The sequence below is a fragment of the Osmerus eperlanus genome, chromosome 1 (genome assembly GCF_963692335.1).
Source record: "Osmerus eperlanus chromosome 1, fOsmEpe2.1, whole genome shotgun sequence".
NCBI lineage: Eukaryota > Metazoa > Chordata > Actinopteri > Osmeriformes > Osmeridae > Osmerus > Osmerus eperlanus.
The window spans coordinates 5,936,530-5,949,834 of NC_085018.1; the positions used below are offsets into that span (position 1 = coordinate 5,936,530).

At 44.8% G+C, this 13,305-nt stretch overlaps 1 protein-coding gene across 3 annotated transcripts in view; it reads right to left on the reverse strand.

The window, feature by feature from the left end:
- Positions 1 to 13,305, reverse strand: part of LOC134016951 (plexin-A1-like) — a 165,308-nt gene that overhangs the window by 105,145 nt on the left and 46,858 nt on the right. For all 3 annotated transcript variants that reach the window (XM_062456207.1, XM_062456214.1, XM_062456200.1), the window contains exon 3: positions 8,498 to 8,680. In XM_062456207.1, the coding sequence (XP_062312191.1) occupies positions 8,498 to 8,680 (183 nt within the window). The remainder of the gene's footprint in view (positions 1 to 8,497; positions 8,681 to 13,305) is intronic.

Below are 13,305 nucleotides of genomic sequence, written 5' to 3' on the forward strand. Positions count from 1 at the left end.
TTATCTAACGAGGGATACCTTTGATCGGAGAGAAGCAGAGAAAGAAAAAAGAGAATGAGAGAACACAGGATACCAAAAGATGACGAGATAGAGGGAGTAAGGGGGAAGGAAAGAGAAAGAGAGAAGAGGGGGAGGGCTAAAGTGAGAGTTTGAGGGCAAAAAAGAGGGAGAGAGAGAGAGACACATGAGAGGAGGGAGAGTGAAAAGTGTGACTTATTTAAAAGAATGCTGGTGCCAGAGGCTCAGGGAATGGAAGCCAGAGGAGCCATAGAACAAGGATAACCCTTCTACTTCTCTTAACGAGTCTTATACCATGGTCTGGGTGAATACTCGATTCTGATTGGCTGCAGGGGTGTACATTAAGTAAGGGATAGCAACCTCCACTGCGCGTCAGACGGTTCACGCCTCCGCATCGTCCATTATCAGGTGATATTGTACACCTCGTTGGGTATTATCCCTTACATATTCAGTTCGAAAGCAGGCAATCAGAAATGCCTCTCAATGGTGTTGTGTAATGCCGTGACACTCACATACGTGTTCGTGCACAACACAGATGCATCCTCTCCTCTGAAAATTCACACAACCCTGGGTGTGAAAGCATGCGTGTGTTTGTGTGTGTGTGTGTGTGTGTGTGTGTGTGTGTGTGTATCAATGCTCCTTACTGTGTGAAGTTCAGGTGAAGAAACACTAGAGGACATGGCAACATATTGAGACACTGTAGCATTGTTGGGTTGGGTTCATTTGAGCTCATTAAAAGATGCATGCTTCAGTGACACTCTTTCCCACACATTCAGAAACTAACCCTTTCCATTCAACACACACACACAGGCAAACACACATGGGAGAGAAACACAGCACGCTCAAACGATTCAAGCATTGGTTGGTAAGATAAACCATCCATGCTTCGTGCCATCAGTGTCGGTGACTTGCAAGTCACGCGCAAACCATCTTGAATGCCACTGTGAGTATGAGCTGTAAAATGTACATTTCACTTAAATGGATCCAAAATGACTTGAATCATCAGGTTCAAATGAGTTTGCATGCTTATACAGTACATATATTGTGGGATCAGCTCTTGGACTAGGATCAATCAAGATCTCTGGAGACAGTGTGCGAAATACGGGGGGTCCTGGGGGGCTCGACCCCCCCCAATTAACCCATGAGCCCCCCTGAAAGCCTCAAAAGCAAAATTTGAATGGGGTCTCGATTTTTTTTAAATTATAAATAAATAAATATTGTCACTAATGGTCACTAAAATGTTTTTAAGCTCACCATGTCCAGTATTCATAAATAAAAACATTTATTCACAATTTCTTTTGCCAAGCGGAGCCAGCCAGTCCTGTGCGCCAAACAGAAACATTGAGAAGTCAATGGCTAGCAAGTGAAAGCTAGTATCATTCATACACTTTGGGTTCACATCCAAAAAGGTGGCACTCAGAGATGAAGAGGCACCCAATGACAATGCTGTTGCAGCTAGCACAGTGGGCCCACTCACTACCAGAACAGAGGATCATCTCCCACCCAGTGATTCCCCAGAAGAAACAAGGCCGAGTGCTCCGAAGACGCAGCAGGTGCTGAGGTAACGTTAGCTGCTACTGCTGCTAGCACAAGTGACTTGCCGGCTGGTTGGTCAACGAAGCAGGTGGGCGCATGGAAAGACCGCAACTGTCTCCGATAGGCTATACCTGGCATTTATTCAGTTAATTGCTCTTGTAAGTGCGCCAGATTGGTGCCAATCATTGTCATGTCTGCATTGTAATGCACAACTTTGCCTCCTTGTTATGAAACAACGTGCATTCAAACAACTTTAGCCAATGCAACCTCTTATGTCAGTGTTGCTTTACGAATACTAGCCTACCATATAGAATAATAGTAGAATACTAGAATAATAGCATATCGGATTATCAGCGTGTGTTGTCATGTAGGCTATAGACTGATTGTCTTGGCTTGCATCCATAAAATAGTTACTGTAATGTTATAGGCTACCTACTGCCAGTAGCGGACTGACCATCGGTAGCGCCATGTATTTTGCTTGCGCGCCATGCGCACTCGCATTAACTGTAGAACTCCCTACTAGCATCACATCAAACCCAGAATGTGCATGCATTAGCAGGGCACTTTGGTGGCGTATACGGGGCCGGTTCTGGTGGGCCGGTCTGGATCAAAGTCCAAGGCCTATTTTTACTTCCAGTCCGTCCCTGCCTACTGCATATTGAGCAAATTTAGATCGGTATTGCGCAACAATCGAGAGATGGGGACCCCCCCGAATATTGACGGGTATTTCGCACACTGTCTGGAGATAAATACTAAATTATACAACAGCCCCATCCAACACTTTTCCTGGAGAGCCACCTGTAGTCCTATAAGTTTTTCGTTCCGACTAAGTTAGCACAGCTGATTCTTATAATGAGCAGAAAGACAAGCTGAATCGGGTTAGTCACAAATGGGGTTGGAGGGAAAGTCTACAGGACCATTACTTTCTAGGAACAGAATTGGTCAGCCCTGTTCTAGAACATTGTTCTCTTTGCTGTGATTGAGGTTTGAGTAAAGACTCTTGGTTATGCTTTACTCCCCCCCCCCCCCCCATCTTTCTGTGCACTAATGACTGGAGGATCAACCAAACCCCTACCCCCCAGACACACTCCTCCCAGCACAAGGCCACCCTCTGTGCTCAGCGACAACTCGTGCCTTGCCTCTCACTGCCCAAAGGCATGAAGGCGTGTTCTGTACCCACTTGTATATACAAACAGAAAGTGTTGTGCACTTGGAGAGATAAAGATACAGAAAGGCCCAAACTATTTTTTTTACTTTATAAAGCATACTTGTCTCTTTGGCAGAAGGGGGAAGGAGGGATAGAGAGGAAGACAGAGAGGGACAGAAAGGGAAAAGAAAAGAGATAGTAAGAGAGGAAATAGAAGGTAAGTGGGCATAGGGAAAGACAGAGGGGAGACTAGGGGTGTGTGTGTGTTTGTTGTTAGTCCTACAAGGTCTAGTCTAGGGCTCCATCTGTTTTCCAGGCTGTCCAGCAACAGGCCCTTCTCTCCCCTCTGAATGGAAACAGACTGGCCGGGCACTCGGACCACTGGAGCGGTCTACCCCACACAGTTCTGTGTTTTTAAAAGCAAATAACTATGAATAAATGCTACACGCCTATCAGTCAATGACTAAATATAATTCATGATTATTTTGTGGTGTAGAAGTTACTAAGACTAAACAAACATGTTTTAGGAGCCATTACATCAGTCACTGTGGTCAAAATGACTGCAAAGACGGCAAGACCATATCAGTGATTGATACCATATAAAATCAATCAAAAAATATTTCTGCCTATGTCTATATTTTGTTGAATCTGGATTTATTGTTTATATATTTCATTCTTTAGTGTTAAAAATAAATAAATAAATGTGCAATTATATTTTGCGGTGAAGAAGACCGCTGTGGCACTTGAAGGGGGTATTTGATTGTTTGATCATCCTCTTACCTTTCTTATTTTCTCTCTCCCTCTTTCAATATCCACCCTTACCGTTACTGACTCAGCTTGGGCCTTTTACAGATCCTTTTTTCTATTCCCCATTTTCCCCATCTTTTTTATCCATCTGTTTAAAACTCCATGATTTCCCCAAAAGCTTCCTGGATCGCTCTCTCTGCTCAATACCCCCTCCCCTCACCTCTTTCTCCCTAAATGAACGAGGGGGAGAGAAAAAGAAAAAAGGAGAGAAAGAAACAGAGTGAGAGATAGAGTGTGACAGAGAGACAGGGAGAGAGAGAGAGAGGCAGAGAGAGAGTGAGGCAGACAGAGAGAGAGTGTGAGTGAGGCAGAGAGAGAGTGTGAGTGAGGCAGAGAGAGAGAGAGAGTGTGAGTGAGGCAGAGAGAGAGAGAGAGAGAGTGTGAGTGAGGCAGAGAGAGAGAGAGAGTGTGAGTGAGGCAGAGAGAGAGAGAGAGAGAGAGAGAGAGAGAGAGTGTGTGTGAGTGAGGCAGAGAGAGAGAGAGAGAGAGTGTGAGTGAGGCAGAGAGAGAGAGAGAGACTGAGACTGTGGGAGGGGTTAAGGGCTTAGTCACGGGGCATGGTCTGTCCCATCATTATCATGCCTGTGGCGAACGGGTGGGGGGCTGCTGTCAGTCTGCCAAGTCTCACACACACCTCCTTTCACTCATCTCTCTTACCCACAACACACTTGAAACACCAGCATTAATGTGCTCGTAGAAGAACCATGTAAGTCAATGACCATCTGACAAACTCTCCTCATGGATACATAACTTGTCCCATTGGAATATCAAAACACCTGTGTTGTCTACTGCATGGCCAGCACACACACACACACACACACACTCATTAACACCTATCAATTAACTCCTTTCCACACACCTCCCCCCACTCCACTCCCACCGCGCACACGTACACACAGACACCCATGCACCCACCAACCATGTATCTACCAACGCACCAACACACACCAATTATTATAGATTAACCCTTAAGGGAGTGGGATACGACACCAATCAAGGATTGAAAATCAAGCTTGTGACATTTGTCATAAATGCCCAGAGTGGTCAAATGTCACAGAAGACTGAGTGTTTTTGCACAGTTAAAGTAATAGTTATGATGAGAATTAAGCCCTAAAAATTTAGCGGCTAACACAGTTGGTACACATTCACAAACTGACCACTGTGTCAAGTACACATGACGTTGTACATTTATTTAAAGAGACATTATTCCACTGAAACTGTCCAAATCTCTTTGGCCAGTTACAAAAATCCACACGGTTCGAATTAACTTTGTTCTTCTGTTAGCTACGGTTTTGTTTCTTGAATAGGAAACCAACTGAAACCTTTTAAGACCAACCGGGAATAAATAACTTTTTAATCGATAATATATAAATCTATATATTATTTATATATATTTTTTTAATTGTAAGTAGCACCCTTAGCAAGGCATTGGGCCACAATGGGCACAGAATGGGAAAGGACCTTCCTTCTGGAACGTGTGGCCGGGGACCAGATGGCAGAGTTCTACCCCCACGGGTGAACACAGCTGAAGAATGCTAGCGCTAAAGATGCTAGTCTAGATGGCAGGGGAGGGGGCTACCTGATAATGATGCCAGATTGGGGGGGGGGAGAGAGATAGAGAGTTCTATAATCAAGATGTGCCCTTGCGTTTTGTCTCATGTGTATGTGCGTGTGTGTGGTTGGGGGGAGGGGTTGTAAAGCTCCATGGATACACATTGTCTGTGCTTAACAGTCCTTTAACAGACTGGAGTGGCCATACTTGGCAGCGCTGTGTGTACGTTTGTGTGTGGGTGTGTACGTGCGTGTCCCATCTGTGTATTATTCTTTTGCAGCCGACCACACAGATGGACAGACTGACCCACACAAATGCAAACACAGACAAACACACGCACCCACACACCAGGTTTGAGCTGAAGCCAGACAGCCAAGCGAAGGGCTTGGTTATGGCAAGTTCAGTAGCTTCCCTCGACCAGAGTGGTAGAGTTGGATCTCAGATCACTTTGTTTGTCCTCTTATCTCACCTTGTCTGTTCTCCCTCTCACAGTCTAATCACATTAAAAATAACCAGAACCCTTTGGAGTCTATTCTACCTAGAGCTCATCCCCCTCTTCCTCCCTCTATCCCTACAGAATTAGAGCGGAGGGAAACGACTATCACCTCACGAGGTGTCTGATCCAAGATGGCCGCTCATCTGGCTCACCACCAGTTCATCTCCCCCTCTCTACATCTATTTCATTGTTTCTCTCTCTGCATCCCTTGCTACTCCCGGAGTCACATGGGAGAGGGGGACTCTTCATAACACAAAGGTGAGACTAAACTGACATTTAACTGCCTTGCCGCTGAAAGAAAAAGGCTGTTTGCGGGAACACAAACACACACGTGCACACACACAACTCCCTAATGCCCACATAACCTGCCATACTGTCTATCCTCCTTCACTACAGCACATTGCAGGAACTGACATTTCCATTCCCCTACCTCATAAAGCCACACTTGAGAGAAAGATGCACACACACAGTTCCAGGGGACATGCCAAAGCCTGTCCTCCAATTCACATCCCCACCAAGCAGTGCTTCCTCCCCATCACGTCATACTAAACCACTTTGTTCATCTCCCCTACCTCTCTTTTTCACTCCATCCCTCGTCTTTCCCTCCATGTCTCCTTTCCATCTTTCTGGGCCCCTTCTTTCAAAGGAACACAACCGTTTCCATAAGAGTGTTAGGGGAACATGGCGTGTATTGCATATGGCGTATGAGAGGTTCATATGTCTCACATTTGGCGGGGCCTGCGATATAAATAGAAGCCCAAGCAATTTTCACGTTCAAAGCGGTTTCCGCATGTTTGTGCTTTGCTCTCGTGCAGGATAAGAAAGCAGCTGACAGTCGTCACAATGATTCTTCTCATCGTGGCACAGCTTTTCTTATACTAACCCGTGCGAACATGCATACAAAGACAGGCACACAGACACTCAGACGCAAACACCTTGGACAAGGAACAAATAACCCACAAAGTATGGTCGTTACTTGTATATTACCAGAATGTATGAAAACCTGACATTTGACCAATGTACAAGTCTGAAATGTATGCAAAATTGCATAGTGTTGTCAAGTAGATAACATACGCACACCATTGTATGAATGCATACACAGACAAAAGTATACAGTAGCTAGCACAACCTGACAGACACACATTTACACTGCCATTATATATTCATAACGACAAATCAATGACAGGCCTTGAGTGTAACAGAGGGAAACTGAGTGAATGACAATGAGCTGAGAGCCAAGTCATCCATAGGGAAGAGCTTCACCTTTTATTATCGCAAACACACACATACACACACACACACGTCCATGCACCCACGCACAAACACACTCAGACGTGTGATGAATTGGCAATGAATAACCTCTATATGAATAGCCATGTAACTGGCCACTAAAGAGGCTACATACATCGTATTTGGACCTAATTTGACACACACACGGACACACATACATACTTGCACACATACAGGTAGGCATAAACACACACGCACCAAAACGTACAATGGTGTACTGTAGACAATGCCCAGCAACCTACCAATTAGCCTTCAGCCCAAGCCGTAACAACAATAAAAATGGCGCACCACCTACACCAACCGGACCACACCAACAACACAAAAACTGGTCATTAAAACCCATAGAATGCTTTCAATCCAATGACCGCCTTTGCCTTCAATCCTAGACACAGGATTTAAGAGCTGGGCTGTAGAGGCTGTAGAGGCAGGCGACAGGCCTGCGTAGCTGTCCGGGCGACAGGCCTGCGTGGCTGTCCGGGCAGTTTTAAAGGCTCTATGCTCCCTAGCCAGGTGATTTACAGGAGCCCCTTTGTGCTGCCTCCGCTGAGAACCATAACCAGTGACCCGCTTCAATCAGGGCAGGAACTGGGACTCAAGGCTGCGCAGCCATGTAGGGGGTGAGGAGTCGTGGAATGAGGGAGGGTGAGCAGGAGGGAGGGGGAGAGGATGGGCAGAAGGGAGGGGGAGAGAGAAATGTTGATGCGTAGATGGTACAGAGAATGACAAGGAAGGAAAAGGGGAAAAGGAGCGAAAGGCAAAACGACAGGAAAAGAGATAGGACCAATTGGAGGGTAAAGGAAGAGTATGGGAAGAGAGAGATGGCGTAGAGTGTGGTCGAGGAACGAGAAAGATTAGTCAAAAAATAGCAGGGAGAGGGTTTAGAGGGTCTATAGTACATCAATCTCAACACGCTTTCTTTTCCTATCCTCCTTTCAATCTCCCACTCCATCTACACCTCTATCAGTTTAATTTGCCACTTCGGGTGTATACATAAAACATTATTGCCTGAGTAAATGCACCACCTGTCGTCTGAGTAACCATATAAACCTTCAATAGGAGCTTTTTTGACGGACGACTTGCGTCCTTCATCCCACAGTAACAAGAAGTGGCTCGGTCGGTAGACGTGAGGCAGCTGCATCATTTTATTTACAGAACCGGAAACCAGACCCAGTGACTTGCAACTGCATTCTTAAAAAGAAGGTCAAGGTGGAGACTTCACACACTAAAGCAAGGTTTGTGTTTTGCGTGTGATATCCCCTGCACTCAATGCCAATATATAACATTGAGACGTTGTCTGGATGAAATGGATACAAAACATTGTTGTTTTCCACTAATTGTCAGAACTTGTCAATTATTCAGCAGGGACTGCAAAAACATCGTGAGGACGGCTCTCTCACATGGAAGCCAATACACTGCAAGCGCTCCAAAATTGCGGGAACTTGCCCCCCTATAAAGCATCAAGGGAAAACCAAGCCAGGCTCCAAAATAGGCCTCTGGAAAGTAGCGACACTTGAAGCACAAACTGGATGTAATCCCGTGAAAACAAGCACAATTCCCCTAACATTACAAAGGCAACTCAACGGCTTAGCAAAAGAGACTGATGGAAAAGCAAGAAAGTGAAAAAAACCTTAATGGACAAAATCGCCCTTACCTTCTTCATTTTGCCATTGCGTGTGCCAACAAAGGCCACAGTGTTGCCACGGTAATTGTAAGCAGCCACTGAGGTCATGCCATCGTCCTTATCGATGAAGAGTGGGGTACCCTCGATGGTGCTGGTCCCGCCAAGCGGTTGGTTGAAGTCCTGGCCACAGAAGTTGTCATCAATTTGGAGCGGCTGGTAAAAAGAAGAAAATAAGTGTTAGCAAAATCGAAACGAATCTTTCTGTTAATTACACCTTCATGATTTTGTCACCAAACAACGACCATGGTTAAAAATGTAGGCTATACAACCAATATGTTACACTGAATGTAGCTTGTGCTCTAAACATAAGAATGTAGATTAACATAAAGTGAATGTTGCAAATATATGTGTCTATTTGTGCCTGAAGTGAGGTATAGTATGATTGGGGTGTGAAGAGAACTGTGCTTGTACATAAAATACCAGTTAGGTAGAACATATTTTTTTTTTCATGTTTGTTATTCCTGTTAAAAGTCTACCTGATACAGCTTTTAAACTACAAACTGATTCACTCCTCAAGTCCCTTTGATTAGGCCAGTGAGGTGGCCATAGTACAAAAGTCGGACAAAACGCAAATTCCACCACAGGGCTCTAGTCTGACGTGTTAAGATTTGACATAATCCACTCAGTTCTGGACCGGATTCGACAATAAGATGCAAGTTTGTTTAACAAAGGCACCCCACGACACATTCCACAATGCCATTAGGGTTGTCAGGGGTGAATTGCTAACTGAATGTCGCATTACGCATTGGATGGAGGATGAAGGTCAGAGGTTGCTGACCCAATGCGTACGGAACACGGCCATTGTGAGAGGCGTGAGTCACCCGTATGTGTGAGTACATGCGTGTGTGTGTGTGTCCCAGACACCAAGAGGTTGTCGGTTTGAGTGCTAAGGCGGAATGTCAGGGATTGGATTGGTGTAAATTTGAGGACACGCAAGCGAGGGAGCAACACACACACAGGGAGTGTGTAAATGGCAGTGTAATCCAGTCTTATCACTACATCATCTGATTGATCCAAAGAGAAGAGATAACTCATCCTTCCTCTCTCCATCGCTCGCTCTCTTTCTCACTCCTTTCTTTTCCTCTCCATCTGCCTAAATTGCCTGCAGCATGGTACAAGTCGATATTCCTTTATTTTCTCTTTTCGACTCTACCTCTGTCTCTCTCTCCTTCCATTATCCAACACTACAGTAACTGGACAGCCATCAATATGCACCACCTCTCTCTATCCCTCCCCCCAACAGTCCCTCTTTTCCCTCGCTTCCCCGCTACCTCTTTTACTCTCCGTTATTCTTTCCCTCTTAATCTATCCAAAGGGTCTCTACCACACAGCAGGAAGAAGAAAAGGAAGGGAAGAAAAGAGGAAGAGAGAGCCAGCTGGGTATCAATTCAGATAACAAAGCCCCCTTTCCCCCTGCGGCTGGTTGAGAGCGACTGTCAACCATGCACCGAAGAGTGGGGGAGAATCTGTTTTGAATGGAAAGTTCCATAATTTACTGTGGTGGGCATTTAGGAGAAAAGTTGGGAACTGTAAAGGGCCATGCACCGACATGTTAGTTAATTAAGGGAAACATCACCTGAAACAAATATCTTCTGTATTCACTTATGGCCCTATGGTCCTTTCAGACCAAAACAAAGCCAAGAACGCATAGATTCACTCAAAGAGACACACTGAGCTAGCCATAAATGTGATGACTGGGATCGAGGCCTTAGTACACACCAAAATACTCAAGAGAGAACACACAAACATGTCATCTTTTCACATTACATCCAGCGATTCCCAAAGCATATAGAAACCAAACCGTACCTATCCGCTCTGACAATAGGAGACAGCACTTCATAGACATGGGGAGAGACAGAGAATACATTCATCTCAATTTGACCGACTAACAACCCTCGCACAGTCCCATGACAACTAGGGCCTGATGGACCAGGAAGGTTATCAGGTTAATCAATCTCCTCGTCTGAAGTGAAGGGCTAGGACATGGTTAGACAGGGTACAGTACAAGGGGCTGGAAAGTGCCCGAGGTCGCTTTCACAGCTAGCTTGTTTGGTACATTTGAATGGAAACCCTATAGTGCTTCTCACCACTCTACTGTTTCACTTTGGTTGTTGGATATGGTTGGAACACTTGGCACCTGGGGGTGTACACCAAACAACCACACAGTGGGTTTGGTTCATATATGAGTGGTCCCTGATTGATTCCAAGTTAGAACTTAACTCAATCAAATGACAGTAAGTGACCTGAACAGCTGTTCATTGTGGGTTTAAAATTCCATGGTCTCATCAACTTTGTGTAAAGAGGAGCTACCTAGCATGAGTAGCAAAGGACTAATGTGGCGTACCAGTAAAATTACATAGTTCGTCAATACAGTTAAGCAGCAAGCAAACAGACAAGTAGATGAGAACACAACCTAAAAGGGTAAAGAGAGATACAGTTCTCAGAGGACATTTTTACAAGTCTGAGTCTAAGTTCCATTTGCTAAGTAAGAGATGCCAGATTCTGTTTGTGTGAGTGAAGGAAGATGTCAGCTGATACTTGAGGTCAGATGAATAATGTGTGCCCTATATATATCAAGAATGTGTGTAACACACACACCAACCTCCACACAATGGCTGGCTCTTGAGGTAAATTGACAAAAGTGGACACACACACACCTACACAAATCTGCGCGCACGCAGATATCTACACATACTTGGCTCCTAAAGTAAACCTCTAGGAATATGGTCCCTACTTGCTGAAGTGAAAAGTACACGGTTGGCTTTCAGCCAAGACTCTGTGGTTTCCACAAGGTAGGCCTTCAATTTGGCACTTCAGGGAAACAACGTATACACTACGGTCATTCATTGACAGAAAACATGTCAGATCACCTCCACAGAACCACGTGGCCAATACAGTCGCTGGCATTCACAGCTGCTCATTAGGCCCTGCACTCTGACATGCACTCGCCATTACATCATGTTTATTGGCGTGTCAGAAAAACATGTACGACCGCATTATCCCAACCTTAGACAAATATAAAATTAATAGATTGTCAAAGGCATGGAGTCAAACTGGACAGTGAAGTACCTTATAGGAGCCATGTGGTTCAGGAAAATGGCTTTGTATTATGTCAATATGACAGAGGGAAAAACATGAAGGTTACCTATTCAAAACATGTTTACGGAAATTACACACAGTCCAGAATCAATACTCCCTTTGAGTAAAGCATATGCATAGACAGAGAGCATGATAGCAAGAATAGTGTTTGTGCATACATGCTCTCACATATGTATATTGCAGTGGTGAACCCCCCCCCCCCCCCCCGACACATACAAAACATGACCCCCTAACCTAGAGAGAGAGAGACAGAGAGAGAGAAAATAAAGGGGAAGACAGTGGGGAACTACAATGGATACCTACATGAATGTGTGTGTCATATAAATTGCCACCCTGTTCTGTCCTGCATCTGCTCCCCCACGACCCTCACTCCTGTCTGTTCATTGACTGTCTGGAGGCCTCAGCTTGCCCTCATCTCACACACACACAGCCTTGGGCATGGGGCAGAGGCGAGGACGTAAACAAACGCTGCCACATTCCACACATGCCCAAAAAAGACTGGCATTTCATCGCACACACATTTTGACGTGTTTGCATGCTACATTTCGCAATACCTTACTTTCCTTAACTGTGAATCTATATTATACTGTTCTCAATCTTGTGTGGGTTCATGCAAATGTGTGTATGTGGTTGTGTGTGTGTTTAGGCAGGTGTCGGATACCTGTTTTCCAGCCTGTCTGCTTGACTCTAAATATAGTAGCAGCTCTCGCACACTCATAAATTACCCAGAAATCCCAGCAAGGCTCCAACGCCAATCACTTCAGTCTCTTAAATAGGCTCCAGGCAACCCAAGAAACTGTGTGGGTGTTTGAGTGTGTGTTTCACAGTATACAGAGCAGTCGATGAGTATGGACAGAGACACTGATGTTTTGGTTCTGCAATCTAGCACACTGGATTTAAAATGAACCAAGGACAATTAAGTAAAAGTACAGACTGACAGCATTCATTTGAGAGTATTCATCTATGAATCATGAAACGTAGTAATTAAGGCCCTTTTAATACACAGCCCACATTTTAGAAGACCTAAAGTTGGACAATCTGTGACCCATCAAATTGTAGCATCACCCAACTACTGGTATATTCTTGGATGTCACCATTTGTGTCTGAAACTACTAATGTTCTGCCTTTAAAGGTACTGTAAAGCAAATTCCATGATTTGCTTCTCAGTACATTATATACGTGTGAAATGAGTTGCTGAAAGCATGTGCAAAGCGCAAAAACTTGTTGCACTGAAATGTGGAGTAAGACCGTTGAAAAGTTTCTCACCCGTTTTCAGCTCAGGTTTTGTATAGGCGGGGCAAAACCCAACCTATGTACGTCACAGCCACCTATCTACGTCAGATCACAGACAGTTGCATTCTGTTACTAAAGCAGTTAAAGCAATGAACACATAAAACACTCAGGGCCTTATGTACGTACATTCGCAAACACAGCGTTATTAGCGTCATGGCCAACCCGCAGATTGCGCACGCTTTGATACTTCAGTTTACGTCGTATTTACGAAACCTGCAGGTCATCGGGTAATCAGCGCCTTTCTCCGCCCACTATACCGTACATTGCGAGCATTTAAACACGCAATTGAATGGGCCTCCTTCTCTCTTTCTATCATGGATCAGCCACCAAAGTCAAAACAGCGATGACTGTTTGAAGTTATCCTGATGCCAATATTTGTAATGTAG